The following is a 16155-nucleotide window of genomic DNA, read 5'->3' on the forward strand; positions in this document are numbered from 1 at the left end:
TCATTTAAGTATTTTGCAGCTTTATTTTGTGAGTGATTGCTGGCCAGGTTGCACAAAATTATGCAAAATATACATCCCTCTAATTCTTCAATCTATTAATTTTGAAAGGTACCAATACGGTTGGACAATCCACAGTGAAAAATACAGTTTAAGGAGTTAAGAATCTGTAAATTAACCAGCTGTAAATGTACTGTTTGTCTACACTCGAGCCTTTTCCTTCCTCGATGTCTCGCCTGAACTGTGCATGAGTGTACATGTATTTCTGCAAATCCTTAATGTTTCTGTCACATTCAGTGACAGCTGCTGAAAAAGGAAGTCGCATACATACACACACAGTCTCCCTCTCTCTCTCCCTCTCTCTCTTACTCCCTCTCTCTCACACACACACACACACACACACAGACAGACAGAGAAAGAGAGACTAGTAGGGAAACTGTTCTATATAAAATCTACATAAAATGCATAAAAAGGAGAGTGAGAGAGAGTCCTGCTGGCTGCCTCCATCAGCAGCGGTGTGAATGAGAGAGTGATGATGGTCCCTGTGGTTTTATGAATCTCTCTCTCGAGGAAGATGGGTATGGGTAAGTCCCCCTCCCACACACACACACACACACACACCTGCGATTAATTTAGATTAATTAATCACAGAGCATGTAATTAATTAGATTCATTTTTTTTTTAATCGATTGACAGCCCTAATATATAGCCTATTCTATCGGCCCAAAAGGTCGTCGCCCCACGGAAAATGCCCGAATGCCAGATAGCCAGTCCATGCCTGGAGTATCCATAGCAAAGTGGTTTTATGAATCTCTCTCGAGGAAGATGGGTATGGGTAAGTCCCCCCCTCCCACACACACACACACACACACACACACCTGCGATTAATTTAGATTAATTAATCACAGAGCATGTAATTAATTAGATTCATTTTTTTAATCGATTGACAGCCCTAATATATAGCCTATTCTATCGGCCCAAAAGGTGCGTCGGCCCACCGGGAAAATGCCCGGTATGCCAGATAGCCAGTCCATGCCTGGAGTATCCATAGCAAAGGGGCAGCATGACTAGCTAGCTTGTCCCATTCTAGAGAGTTTATTTGGTTGTTTTTATCATGTCAATATGTCATATTTTTGTCACAGAAGTATTTGCATGTAAATTTAGCACAGCACTGGTTGAAACACAATAGGTTATCCATGTAGGGAATCTAGACGTGACAGCCTGTCATTTTAAGGTTTGTCAGTAGGTGTGTTACGTTTGTTGTCAATAGCACGTCCTGTCAATATTGTTGTCATGCTAGGAACCTTGATAATGTTACTATTTAATATTATCATTTAAGTATTTTTGCAGCTTTATTGTTTGGACTGTCTTTTATGCCAACAACAGCACATGTATATAGCAACAGAATACAAGTTAGATGGGGAAAGGATGCAGTGTCAGAGTGGCAGTGTCTGAGGAGAGCCTCTCCATCATACAGAGAGAATAGATTTTCGCATGAGATTCAGTGGCAATCATCTTTCCTAAGATCAATTTGTCGAGGCGGACCCAATTCATTGACCTGAGGATATTGGTCAGTCCTCTGCCTGGTCTACCAAGCTCTGATAGGCCCATCTGTGATTGTCTAATGCCACTCGTCAATACCTCTACTTTACATCACACATCACTGAGAATGACAAAGGGGCCAAGTGATCAATTGCCACAAATGTTGCCCTTTGTCTCCATTGACCTAAAGCTCCCTGCACATACGTCATTGTACATAAGCGACCAAGTATCATTTGATCACATGATTACAATTTTTGAACAGTCAGCATTTTGTTTACTCCTACCACCCCCATGGTTTGATGATGAGTATCACTTGAGGTATTTTGCTGCATTACGAAGTTATACATTCTATTGTTCTATTGTAATTCACTAGAAGCACAGGAAAAAATCCATATCTTATACTGAGGTATTTGCTGAGCAACAATTTGCTCATTTGCTGAGCAAAGCCAGGCTACTCATGGCAAACAGCAGGAACCCAGCCTGTCATACGCAGGCACACTTAGGGCATTAGGAATGTGGACACAGACAGAGCACACACATACACACACGCACACACATACGTACGCACGCACACACACACAACACTACACGGTACTTGCAAACACTTAAAGAGAGACAGAATGGAAAGAAAGAGAGAGAGTGAGAGAGTGATTGCTGGCCATGTTGCACAAAATTATGCAAAAAATATACATCCTCTAATTCTTCAATCTATTAATTTTTGAAGGTACCAATACGGTTGGACAATCCACAGTGAAAAAATACAGTTTAAGGAGTTAAGCATCTGTAAATTAACCAGCTGTAAATGTACTGTTTGTCTACACTCGAGAGCCTTTTCCTTCCTCGATGTCTCGCCTGAACTGTGCATGAGTGTACATGTATTTCTGCAAATCCTTAATGTTTCTGTCACATTCAGTGACAGCTGCTGAAAAAGGAAGTCGCATACATACACACACAGTCTCCCTCTCTCTCTCCCTCTCTCTCTTACTCCCTCTCTCTCTCACACACACACACACACACACACACACAGACAGAGAGAGAGAGAAAGAGACTAGTAAGGGGAAACTGTTCTATATAAAATCTACATAAAATGCATAAAAAGGAGAGTGAGAGAGAGTCCTGCTGGCTGCCTCCATCAGCAGCGGTGAGAATGAGAGAGTGATGATGGTCCCTGTGGTTTTATGAATCTCTCTCGAGGAAGATGGGTAGGGGTAAGTCCCCCCCTCCCACACACACACACACACACACACACCTCCCGCTGGTCACCCGTGCAAACTACTGTGCAGCGAGGAGCTCCAACTCTGATTGGTGAGAGTCAGGCGCTCCACGGTCGGCTTCTTGGCTGGGCTCAGAGTCGTGCCGCACCTGGTCGCCAGCGCAAAGGGCGAGGGAGAGCATCTGTCTGTATGTCCACGAAAGAGAGAAAGTATAGTAAGCGGGTCTCGTTCTCCGAAGACGAAGATGAGCAGTGCTGGAAAAAGGAGAACGGCGGTGTGGATGCACATTACGTGAAATCCGTCAAGACCTTTAGAGATTGCTCAGGATACTACCGATATAATATGTGAGTGTTTGCATGAATTCACCTCATTGCAGAACGAGTAAAGCTATGATAATATAGAGCTGCTGCATATGTCGATAAAATTAGCGTCATGTTAACATGTTTGAGGAAGTTTTAAAATAAAATCCAGATGTTTCTTTTGCTTTTTTTTAAGGATAGGTCTTGTTTCAGCGTGTTGATTCGCCACGTGCATTTGATTTTGGTTGACATTATGGTTAATTTGACAGTGAATACAACTTTATAAGACAAAAGGTGCAAGGTTCTGAAAATATCTAGGCAAGTACTAGGCAATAGTTTCCTGTACAGCATCGCGGCAGTACCATCTAGTGGACGAAACTATGATTCGCTATTTACGGTGTAGCGTTTACTTGGAAGATGTGATTTGTATTCTTGATTAAGAAAACAATGTATTGCTCTCTGAAAGGCATATTTGTCTACTAATCTATACAATAAATCTTCTTTAATCTTCTTTAAAAACATCGTTGTTAAAATGAAATTGATGTTTTAGTCTAAACGACCTCCTGGATTAATAACTGCGTTGTCGCGTTGGTGGAGTAGGCCTATAGGCGAATGAATCAACAACCTGCGAAGACGAGCAGCATCCCATCATTCCACTGAAACTATCTTGTGCATCAGCTAATTTCTAAACTATCCGTAGCGTTGATTATATTGCAAACTGACATACAATTTCACAGCAGTAATCAATGGCATCAAGCGTGGGTGATTAAAAAGTCAGTTTAAAGAACAGAAAGCGCACACATCCATTTGTCCCTCAGCCGACCAGTCAAATCAAGTCAGGTAGGCCTACTGTGTAATTGGATGTTTATACACATGCAATTATGCTTGTTGCAAGGGTGAGAAACAACAATAAATGCTTTGTAGATAATGAATGGCATTTTGTAAGGGCATACACCAGGCTCAACTTGCACACAAATGTATTAAGCGAGGTGTACATGATGTAGAAAAGTACAGTATGACAGTAGGCTAGGTTATACAGTACATAGAAGGGACACTTGATGTCATAATAATCAAGCACATAACAAAGTTTTGTTGCAGATGACCAAAGATTGCCCAAGATAGGAGCTCACTTCCTGTTTGGTAGCTTCACAACTAATTTAGAACACACAAAAATCAAAAAGCCAACTTTGGTTTGAATATCTTCTGGAGCAAATTTGATGGATATTGGAAAAAGGAAAATTGAGGAATTGAAATTGACCGCTATATGAATTACACTAATATAAGTTGCCATGTTAGCCTGTGGACAAAAAACATTTGTACTGGTTACAGCGCACCCTAGTGTTCAAAAGATGCCAAATAGTCGGAGTGTCCGGACAATGGGTGCAACTTTGCTTTCATATATCAAAACATTGCTGAGATAGGTATGCCATTATTGTCTGTTTGGTAGCTCCGTTGCTAAATTCAATTATCTGTAATGACCATGGTATTTCAAAAGTTTCAAAAACCATACAGTTCAGGCGCATGCTAGCCTAGGAATACCCATATGAACCTGAATTTGGGATTTGCTGTGCAGGTCCGTCTGGCCAAGAGGCCATTGAAGCCCATTTCAAATGTCCCTAAAATACAGGCACGCATACCTAATCCGGCATCGATACCTAATCCGGCATGTATTTCTTTCAAATTGAGTAAACAACTGCATTTAAAACCTTCGTTTATGAGATTATTAGACTTCTGAAGCGATTTGGTAAGAATTTAATGCACCAATTTAAGTTTAATTTCACTACTAGTTATACATCCCTGCTGGAATTCCTAAGTCAATTAACCTTTTCCAGACCCAAGGTCTGCATGCTAACCAGGCTAGGCGCATGCATTAACACACATCAATTTCAACCTGTTGGTGCCACTAGTGTTGAATGGCAGACCTGACATTTGGTGAAAAGAATCAGGCAACTGTCTTCAGATCTCAACCTTTTACCCATAGACTCCCATGCAGAAGGGAATAAAGAAAAGCTAGGAAACCCATGGAGCTAGAAAACCCATAGAGCTAGAAAACCCATGGCTTCCTTAGACTCAGCCTTTTCACAAATTATCACAGGTAAATTTGGATGAATTCATATTTGGATGAAACTGAATCATTAAAAGAGACATAGAATGGAAACCACTTTTGCCTTGGTTTTGATAAATTAGGAGAGGTTGTGCATAACCAAATAACCATCATGAACATGAGGCATGGTTGTCACCTCCTTCATATGAAAATCTTGAACTCAGAAATAGCCACTAAAACATGGGCGAATTAGAAAAAGCCTACATGTGATGTCAAATATCACAAAGCAATTATAGTTCAATTGTGGTTGCCTAAGAGGGTGCCATTTAGGGTCAGTCATGGCCTACAGGTTAGGGCTTCGGGCTTGTAACCGAAGGGTTGCCGGTTCGATTCCTGACCCAGTAAGAAAAATGTGGGCAGGGGAAGTGGTTGAGCACTGCTCTCCCATGCCTACATCCACGGCTGAAGTGAGCTTGAGCAAGGCACCTAACCCCTCACTGCTCCCTGAGCGCTGCTGTAGCAGGCAGCTCACTGCTCCGGGTTAGTGTGTGCTTCACCTCACTGTGTGTACACTGTGTTCTGTGTGTGTTTCACTAATTCACGGATTGGGATAAATGCAGAGACCAAATTTCCCTCACAGGATCAAAAGAGTATATATACTTATGCCTATATATTTAGTCAAAAGGACCAGTTGTCCAGTTGGGACTTTTGAAAAGTTTGGAAATCCAATTGCTTGAATGGCATTGAAGTATCCATCCTTTCAGTACGGATGAATAGGCTGTCTAGGAAATTAGCAACAACTTAGTCATTTGACAGGATGTTGAACAACAACTTGCGTGCTGCTAGCAGCTTGTCACCAGAAATGCATATTTCCCACCCCCACAGCAGGAGGCTGCCACTGAGCCAGAGGCGGGCCAGAGCTGGCCCAGGTTCCCCCCAGGCCCGGCTGCCTTTGGAGCCAGCAGCCCGGAGCTGTGTAGGAGGGCCATGACAGCAGTCGTAAATCCAATTACACCTTGTTGCTGGGGGTGGCTAATGATGCCAGGCCCAGACGTCATTCCAACTGTTTTCAGTAACCTGGGGGATCCAATCTGGTTGTGGTGGTGGAGGAGGAGGTGGTCAGTCTGGACTGGTAGCACTATCATCATGCGCCTTAAAACTCACAGATTGCTGTGTGTGGATAAAGGGCATTATTATGCAGGAGGTTACATACAGTATGTCTCTGACTCTGCGTTATGCTTCAGGGCAGTAGTGTTGCTCTTGCAGTTCAGTTAGTGACATAATAAGGCAATGGAGAGAGACGCTGTGTTCATCAACAGAGATTAAAAGTATTTTTTTTACAAAATGTAAAAAGTTTGACAGAATGTGTGAGCTGAAGCTCCTGTAAGGTCTTTCATTTATGAAATGGGAATCCATCAAGACATTTCCCAAGAGACAGACGTCTTTAATATTGATCTGCCCCAATTTTGCTTAGAGGCTTTTAAAATGTATCTTTGACTCAGACCGAATGTGCCTAAAGTGAGCCCAGTGGCTTCTACATCTCTTCAAGCGCATTGCAGACACTTTTTGACGCTTGCCCACGCACACCATCGCCACATTTTTCAACTGACAAGCATTTGATAAAAAAAAAATGGATTTTATTGAGCGGCTCCTTCAAAGAACAAATAGAACTGAATCATAATCTACACAGCAGTGGCAAAAGCAGTGGGACCGAACTTTGGCATCTAATGCCACTGATCTTTGAAAACGACGTGCGCCACACTCATGTCGGTGCCTATGTGTGGAGGCCTCAAGAAAAGTATGCAGGTGCTGCGCTCACTGAGAGGTTCATCTGTGGATACTCTGTCTTGTAGAAGATAGCAGCAAATAGGAACATTGTTAGCAGCAAAACACATCAATCACTTGAGAGAATATAAAACATGGTTAGCACCGAATCTATTAATCTGTGGTTGAAACCACAGGAAAGCATTGCTACTTCACCAAAGGACTTATCTCAAGGACGCAGCTTAATACGTATTTCTCCCATGAATCATACCATGATGATGGAACTTTTTTGAGCATAATTCTTTATTCAGGATTCGAACCATTCGATTTTATCTTTTTGTGCCGTTTTGTCTGTGATGTGAAGACTAAGTGGTAGATTACTTCATTACTCATCCTGTTGGCTAGAGTCTCAGGAACTACCTTACGTTCAAATAAGGCTTTGGCCTGTCATCAGACCATGATAAGGCCAATGCATGCAGTAATTTAACTGCAGCAAGCCTGCATCCTTAGAGAAATCACTGAATGTGATGCACACTACTGTGTGAATAAGATGGTGACTGTGACTCAGGAAGCGTGATCCAAGCAAACTTGAAACACTACACAATATGATCTCTAATTTGTATGGCACACAATGCCCGTATACAATGTGTTAATACTGACCTGCAGAAATGAATGCTAATTTTATTTATTAGCAAAAAGAAGTTTATGGAAGTGTACTGTTGTTCTACTTATTTTGAACTAAACATACCTTACTTTTTGTGTACTGATTAGAGATACACTAAATTGAATTATACTTGACTTATACTGATAAGTATGCATAAAGGTTTAAGTATATCTAGCCTATACTTAGTACTTATACTTAAATATATATACTTAATATACTTATTGGAAAAGTCTAAGCATATTTACTTGTACTTGTAGCCAGAGACTGATCTTTGTGAGGCTGCATGACAGAGTGTCATTTCATTTAATTTTATTCACTTAGCTGATTCTATTATTACCCTTCCGGTAAACTTATATTTTACTGAGGATATACTTAAAGTAGGCCTATACTATCATGAACATGAACAATTGGGCTAGAAATATATATCAGCAGTGGGCCTTAGTGGCTCAGGTGGTAGAGGAGTCGTCCAGGAAATGGAAGGTAGCAGGTTTGAGCCCAACTCCTCCTGACAAAACACTTATGATTATTGAATCACGTCAGGTAAGCATATATAATGGGACAAAAAAGAAAAGAGGGTTTGACACGCGTTAGATATTAAGCATGCAAAGTATCAGTGCAGTGTTTCCCACAGAATTGAATTCTATTTGTGGTGGTAGGTTTGCATAATTAATTTGAATGCAACAGTTTTTAGCAAATTAGCGCAGCGTGGTTATGACGCTAACCAGATTTAAGCACAATTTAGTACATTTTGGAAAATCATTGTGTTGTGGTCAATGTTGATATTGTGGTGGGCCGCCACAAATAAGTGAATGTATGGGAAACACTGCAGTGGTTCAATGGCACATGTTTCCAACCTCAATAAATGCTTCTGAATACTTGAAGTCTTTAACATCAAAGTTATCTTCCTTTAACATTGACGTTGTTTTTTTTCTGTGGCTGAAACAAAAAGGCAGTAACAATAAAACCACAAATATTCAACAAGGCCAAACTAAAACATTTGCATGATGCAGAGTTAAGGCCCTTTCACACCAGTTCCGCATTTTCAGACAAAATATTTGCACAAAATCACACAGGTAATAAAATGCATTTTCTTATTAATACATATCCTCTAATTACACACCAAGAACTCATTCAGGTGCCTATTTTGGTGATACAAAACCTGTCAGAAAGCAGATTATTATCCCAGCGCAAAGTTTATTCTTATCTTGCACGCAGAGTTTCCGCTAGAAAAAAATGGTGCCGGTCAAAGTGACCGGCAGAGGTTTCGTTTTCCGGACATTTTGATGATATGCCGGTCAAATATCCTATTATCGCTTCTTAATTAGTCAAGTTGAGGAAAACTGGAGACAAAAAACTGCTATAAACTGTTATAAACTGCTATAAACTGTTATAAAAAATAACATCAGGCTGAATAGAATGCAACATGTTCATTAGCCTAACTTACAAACATGCCTAACAAGATCTAGCCAGTATGTTGGCTTGTTTTCATGGACAGCAAGAGTCCGCTTCGTTCATTGTTTTAAAAAGGCTACGTTGTTTGTTGCTGCTACCCACGTTATCTCCAGTGGTTCCACTGTTTAACTTGCACAGATGCTTTACACAAGAATGAGCTCACACCACTACCCCTAAGGCTATGCCTCTTTATTTGATAACAATAAATTAAGAAATGTTTCCTATTCTGGGAAATGTTTAGTTTCTTTTTCTTTCGGTCCGCGGTTCAATGATACCGTTTAATTGTGCCGGAAATGATCCGCGGACCAGCAATCTCCTCGTCGAGGAGGCCTAACCCTGCAAATTATAAACAGAGAAAGCATAGGCCTACTCTGCTTTGGGTACAGAACACAGTTGCATGTTAGCCTGGGTGTTCCCATGCTGCCTTGCGCGCGATTTGATTCACGCTGCTAAGGCAGCCTGGAGACCATGAAGCAAATTTTCGCCTGAGATAGGGAACCAATCACAGAACAGGGGGGAAAGCAAGACGATGATGAGCTATGCACAGACGCATTTGATAGACATCAACCCAATAAACGGATCTGGGCATTTTTTTCAAATACGAGAAAATGAACGTTTGGTTCCCAGACCACGTCTCATTGAGAAGTGGTGGCGCTAGCCAGGCTAGTTGCATGTCCAGTGTACACGGAGAATGACAGTGTCTTGGAGCGGCGCAACCCCGCAACTCCACTTCCAACGTCATGATTCCGCACGAATCATGCACGCCCGACACTTCTGCTTTTTATCTGGTGGTGGTGTTATTTAAGGCGTCAGACGTTACCAATTTAACCAACCAATTTAACCATCATCCATCGCGTCTGGCCTCTGAAAAAACTTTTAAGGCTAGTCTGCCTGGGCCTGGCCATGTTTGAACCGCCTCACTCATTTGCTTGTTGTTTAACATGGACGTTTTAAGCGTGCGCTTCTTATTTGAAATGCAGCATAGGCTATGCGTGTTGTTTAATAACTTTCAAACAGTACATTTAAAATCATAGCCAGAGGACGTATTGCTTTAATATAGGCTTACATTTAGGCTTATTCTCAAATTCAGATTGCGTTAGAGGGGATGGTATTAGCCAATTTCAGTCGGACAATTTGACCGGAGAGATTTAATTTTGTCGGACATTTCATTTTTTTCCGGCCAATGTCCCGTAATTACCGGACAACGGAAACCCTGCTTGCACGTCTGAGCAATGCACCAAAGGGTGTGACACTTAACTGTGTATAACTGTTTTGTCGTTGACTGACACCACGGTGAAGCTATACTTCACGGCGGGCTATACTCTGCTAGGTTTTAGTAAAGCATAGTTTAGTGGAATAACTGTTCCATACGGTCTCAAGCAAGCAGATTCCTTCAAATGCGCCGCTGACTATTAAAATGCTGATGCGCTGTTTGAAGTTGCACTGCTTGCTGTTAAAGGGAATGACAGATGTCATTCTCATTGGTTTAAATGATGTTACGCCCAAAACACACCCATGACTGATTAAGAATTATAGGAACGCCTTGTTGTGCCATGCGCCCGACGTTTGATAACGAAAAAATGTGAAAGAGTCAGACAGACTTTATACAGTCAGACCTTCTTTGGCAAAGTCTTGGCAGCTCAGCCGGTAGTCACATATTTCCCTTCAAAGGATTCTCTTTGGAGCCATTTTCCCCTACCCAGATTGCTTCTCAAATCTCAGTTGAGATTGAAAGTGGGTCTGAAAAGGCTTCATTGACTTCCAGGGGCATAACCAGCAGTGAAATGAAAATTAAATTGGTGTATTGTTACCAAATTGTTTCAAAAGTACAGCAATCAAATCTTTCTTGTAAATGAAGGTTTTAAATGCAGTAGTTTATTCAATTCCAAAGAAAATACATGTCCATATCTGTTAACCCTGGCGCTATCAGCGCAGCCACTGGTTGTGTTGAATATACTGCTCTATCTGTCATCACATAAAACCCACTCAATGCCGCAAGATATTGTGATTGGTGCCCGGGTTTTTGGAACATTGGAAATGGGTGTCAATGGCCTCCTTTCCAGACTGACCTGCAGTGCAAATTTCAAGAGCGTATCTCCTAAAACCACTTCTCAATACAAAAGATCTATTTACAGCATGCCATTTACAGTGCCCTTTTCCAACAAAGTTGTGTCCCATTGCTGTTCATATAGGTTACTGTATGGTATGTGCTGAGCGATATGCTTTTGGTGTCAGATCTTGAAATGCATTCCATCACAGTACATGCCTGCTGATGAAACGAAAAAAAGTAATTAAAAGTAGTATTCATAATTCATAAAACCTTAGAACATTTATGGTCTGGTCATTAAAGAGGTTTTGCCATCAGTAAATTAATTAGTTAAAAGGCACCGGCTGGCAGACTGATCTAGAAGATTATTCTCCATCCGTAAGGACTTCTATTGTCTTGGTATGCTCTCAGGAATGACGGATGATGTCAGGTTACTTTACAATGCAATTTATGGATCATGCATGTTTGTAGTGTATGTATGTATGTATGCAGGTAGGTATGTATTCATGTATATATTATGTATGCATGCATGTGTGTACGGTATGGGGTGAATGGAGGCGGATGGGATGAATGCTCTTCCCCTTTGCTACAGTGACCTTCTCACCTGTTTTATGTTTGATGTTGTACAAGTACATCATTCTATTGTATCATCGTGTTGGTTAAATTTGATGAAATATCAGATTAAATCCTGAACAGGGAGTTATATAATTCTTTATCCACAATATCTACTGAACAAAGAACCTAAAGAAGAAATCTATCCTGAAAATAATCCTAAACAGTTTGTCCGTCTATTTGAAGTGTGTTCCGTAGAATTCATTCCTGGGCAGGGTCATGCGTGTAATTGTGGCAAAGCAGTCATTGCTGTTGCAACGGAATGGAAAGACACGTCCAAATTGATCTGGTGACTCTCTCGCTGTAGAAGCACATCCAGTCTCCATCTGAGAGGGAAAAAATCCCTTCCACGGCTTTGGCTCCCTGTGAATTCATTTGGGTCGTAAGCCTTCGAGACTTCTCAGTCTGTCCCGGTGAAATTAATTTTCTGTTCTCAAGAGCAACTCTCAAGGACCCTCCCCCTCTGTGGTTTGGTGCCTGTGGCGGTAAATCAATTCAGTTGCCCCTCATAAGGCAACACATTCCCAATATATAGACCCTTTCAACAATAAAAACAAAAACAATGCTTGAACGTTCTATTTGGGTCCCAATCTACTTTCTCTGCATTAAGATAACATATGGAATGTTAAAAAGGAAGTCTTGTGGGGCCAACTATGATGCTGATAATGGAACTCTCTTGAAAGGGTCTATATGTTCCTTGTATTACGTTTAGAAAAAGCCATTGAGCCTTGATGTCTCATGGAGACCTTCGAATGTTGTTTATCGGCGTTTACGGAGATTCGGCTCAGGTAGAGTTAATAGAATCATTATTGCTCTTGGCCTGGTGATACACCACATGGACTGATTGCTGTTTCCAATGGCTGATAATGGTGCCAAGGCCTATAAAAAAAACAGTCGGGCTTAGCTTATATCTTCCCATAATATGGCCTACAGACAAGTCTCTCCCACGTGACTGAAGTGGTCCAGAGGCATGCGTATATGCTTTTAATTCAGCTTTGTATTAAATTAATGTAGCATGTAGTTTTAGTCACAAAGTCATATTGGTTTATCATAAACAATACTTATAAGATCGGACCTTACATAATACCGTATGGTACACAACTTCTTGTGAAGGCCATTGTTTTTTCCAAACTATTGCAATGCATTGTTAGCTGGCCTACCTGCTTGTGTTTTGAGACCATTACAGATGATTCAGAATGCAGTGGCACGTCTCTTCCACCCATCTGTGAAATGAAGGTTCCAAAGAAAGTTTGGATACATTTTTAGCAGTGTACACACTGTAAAAAGGGAACGTCAGGGCTGTCTAAAAATGTTAGGATGTAATTAGGTTGAGCTAATATATTTTTCCACAACAATGAATTTACAGAACCATATTAGATGAATGTGAAGCATCTATGTCATTTCGGAACCAGGAAGGCAAATGAATGCCCTTGTTCCCATAAGCCCATGAGATCCATGTTGGCAAAAGTTTTCACATAGGTTTTTTTTATGTTAGTTATAGAAAAAGACCAGTAGAGTTTTGGAGCTTGGGTTGTATCTTATGTTATGCTTAGAGATTAGCGTTTCTTGGTGTTTTATGCCCCCAACGTTGTCTTCAAGGCAGCGCTGCCTGGAAGGCACTAGGGTTAGCCATTGATTAGTTGGGGTTAGGTTTAGGATTAGGTGCCTTTAAGTCAGTGGTGGCAGCGCTGCCTGGAAGACGACATTGGGGGCATAAAACACTATAGAGCGAGATGAGCCATGCTTTGTTACCACAATGTGTGCGTTGTGTATTAAGCATGCAAAATATCAGTAGATTCATATTACATGTATCTAACTGCAATGAATGCTTCTGAATATTGTGGCACAACTTATTCAAAATGATTCATTGTTTCATCTAAAAATGTTGCTATTTATCTTCTCAACATTGATGCTGTAATATGAATTGTAGCATCTACATGCCTATTCTCTGTACATACCTCAACCTGTATAACACAATGCTGTCAAAATGGTGTGTACAGTATATTTCATGTAAACTGAATTTAAACAATTTCAATCGAATTAGCTCAAATTGTTCAAATTCGGTCATCACGGCATATATTAATTTTGTAAACTGAAATTGAAATGCTGCATTAATTTTAGACATGTCATTTATGTGTATATTCAAATTTAGTAAATCCAATGGTTTATATTTTTTCAGTGTAACTGATATACTGTAGCTGATCAGTGTACCTTGTACCATGGCAATGTGCATTTTCTAAATACCCTTTCATTTAATTTTAGAGTGGCTCAATAGTTATGTTTTACATGCTTATAGAAAGCAGTCATGTAGGTTATGCCGGTGTGCCTGCGTGTGGGAGCTTGGTCGTGAGGTAGCCACCTGTGGCCTGGCCTGGGCATCTGTTGCGTTTCATTAAAACGCTCTTAGAGAGCGGTGGAGCTCTCGCCTCCGATGGGGTGCCGTCTCACTCGTCCCGCTCTGCCCTCTCCTCTCGGGGCATCTCCCGCGGCGACATGGTGACTGGGACAGCTGCTGCCGAGTAGAGGCGGGCCTCGGCGCTGCCGCTTCACCACCGGTTGGACACGTGTCAAGAGCAGACTGCTGAGCCAAAGGAGACGCAGCCGAGCCAACAGGAAGTTGCTGGCACTCTGAGGAATCAGAAGACTCAAGGCAGCTTTAGCAAACATTACAAGTGTTGTTGTTCTGGCTGTAAATCTCTCTCTCTCTCTCTCTCTCTCTCTCTCTCTCTCTCTCTCTCTCTCTCTCTCCCTCTTTCTTTCTGTTCCTCTATTGTCCCCTTTCTGTCTTCTGTCTTTTTATCCTCCTCTGTCCTCTCTCTCTGTCCTGTCTTCCCTTCGACAGGAAGACGGTGGACAGCCTCAGCCACCAGAGGATGACCATGCAGCGGGAGAAGGGCCGACGGCAGGCTATACGCGGGCCGGCCTTCATGTTCAACGCCCGCGGCACGAGCCTGACCTCGGAGGAGGAGCGCTTCCTGGACGCCGCCGAGTACGGCAACATCCCTGTGGTGCGCAAGATGCTCGAGGAGTCAGAGACGCTCAACGTCAACTGCGTGGACTACATGGGCCAGAACGGCCTGCAACTCGCCGTGGGTAACGAGCACCTGGAGGTCACGGAGCTTCTCCTGCGGAGGGACAACCTGGCACGCATTGGCGACGCCCTGCTGCTGGCCATCAGCAAGGGCTACGTGCGCATTGTGGAGGCCATCTTGGCTCACCCGTCGTTCGTGAGCGGCGAGCGGCTGACACAGAGCCCGTGCGAGCTGCTGGACGACGACTTCTACTCGTACGACGAGGACGGCACGCGCTTCTCGCCGGATATCACGCCCATCATCCTGGCGGCGCACTGCACCAAGTACGAGGTGGTGCACATGCTGCTGCTGAAGGGCGCGCGCATCGAGCGCCCGCACGACTACTTCTGCAAGTGCAACGACTGCATGGAGAAGCAGCGCAAGGACGCGTTTAGCCACTCGCGCTCGCGCATCAACGCCTACCGCGGACTGGCCAGCCCCGCGTACCTCTCGCTCTCCAGCGAGGACCCCGTGCTCACCGCGCTCGAGCTCAGCAACGAACTGTCCAAGCTAGCCAACATCGAGAAGGAGTTTAAGGTAGGACACTGAGGTCACTTCTCATGACAGTGCCATGGTCATAGTGTAATTCCACCATACATATCGCTGTATGTTGTATGGGTGATGAGCAGGTCATGAGCAACAGCACATTGGTACTTTGTAATCCTGAAGGGTCCTTAGGTTTGGGTTATGAATATGAAGAATTTGTTTCCAAAAGGTCATATCTCCATTTTTGAAAACATTAATAAATCTTGTTATTTAATTGTGTACTTCAGGTAATATTAGTAATTGCAGTTGTGTTGTTTTGATTGAGTGAAGATAAATCAAATAACAATAACACAATTACTGTTCCACTGAAATTACCTGGAAAAAAAAAAAAAAATGGAGGATATAGCATTGGAACCAAACTCTCATATGTAATTAGATCAGTTTCCTGTAACTCTTTGGTATTTGTGTGAAGATCTATTTACTGTAACACACTGGTATTCAGCGAGTGATGCTGTACATAAACATGTCATTGCATCGTAACTATGGCACTGTAATATGAAGTGCTAGCGACATTTTATAAGCTGCTGCTGCTGCTACTTTGACAATGGCTGGCCTTATGTAATTTTTTCTGCTTATTTTGATCACCACACATTCATTTGTTTCGATATATTACATTATTTTGCTCATGGATTACTTTTGAGTTATTTTTGTGCACAGCATGACTGAATATCATATGCATTCCCTGAAGTATCAGGCATCTTTGATGGTTGCTTATATCTGAGAGTGGCTTAGCGGTTTATTTCTTTTTTTCTTTTCTGTTCTTGATTTAAACTCTGTTTTTATCTCATGTGGAATCTACCCTATATGTGTGTTTACATGTGTGTCTGTGTGCCGTTGCTGCCACCAGGATAAAAAGAGCCATAAAAAAGAGACTACGCAGCACAATTGCTTCTCCCTGGTAAA

The 16155-nt window shown here is 42.1% G+C and overlaps 1 protein-coding gene across 3 annotated transcripts in view; it reads left to right on the forward strand.

Moving 5' to 3' along the window:
* The first annotated feature begins 2809 nt into the window (after positions 1–2809).
* Positions 2810–16155, forward strand: part of trpc3 (transient receptor potential cation channel, subfamily C, member 3) — a 33082-nt gene continuing 19736 nt past the window's right edge. Inside the window, exons 1-3 of one of the 3 annotated variants that reach the window (XM_048262390.1) lie at positions 2810–3097; positions 14478–15243; positions 16100–16150. In XM_048262390.1, coding sequence (XP_048118347.1) covers positions 2943–3097; positions 14478–15243; positions 16100–16150 — 972 coding nt within the window. In that variant the 5' untranslated portion in view covers positions 2810–2942. Of the gene's footprint in view, positions 3098–12344; positions 12424–14477; positions 15244–16099; positions 16151–16155 lie in introns of those variants that run through there. The other 2 variants (XM_048262393.1, XM_048262392.1) reach the window with 2 other exon arrangements.

The sequence above is a fragment of the Alosa alosa genome, chromosome 14, assembly GCF_017589495.1.
Source record: "Alosa alosa isolate M-15738 ecotype Scorff River chromosome 14, AALO_Geno_1.1, whole genome shotgun sequence".
In the NCBI taxonomy this organism is placed as follows: domain Eukaryota; kingdom Metazoa; phylum Chordata; class Actinopteri; order Clupeiformes; family Clupeidae; genus Alosa; species Alosa alosa.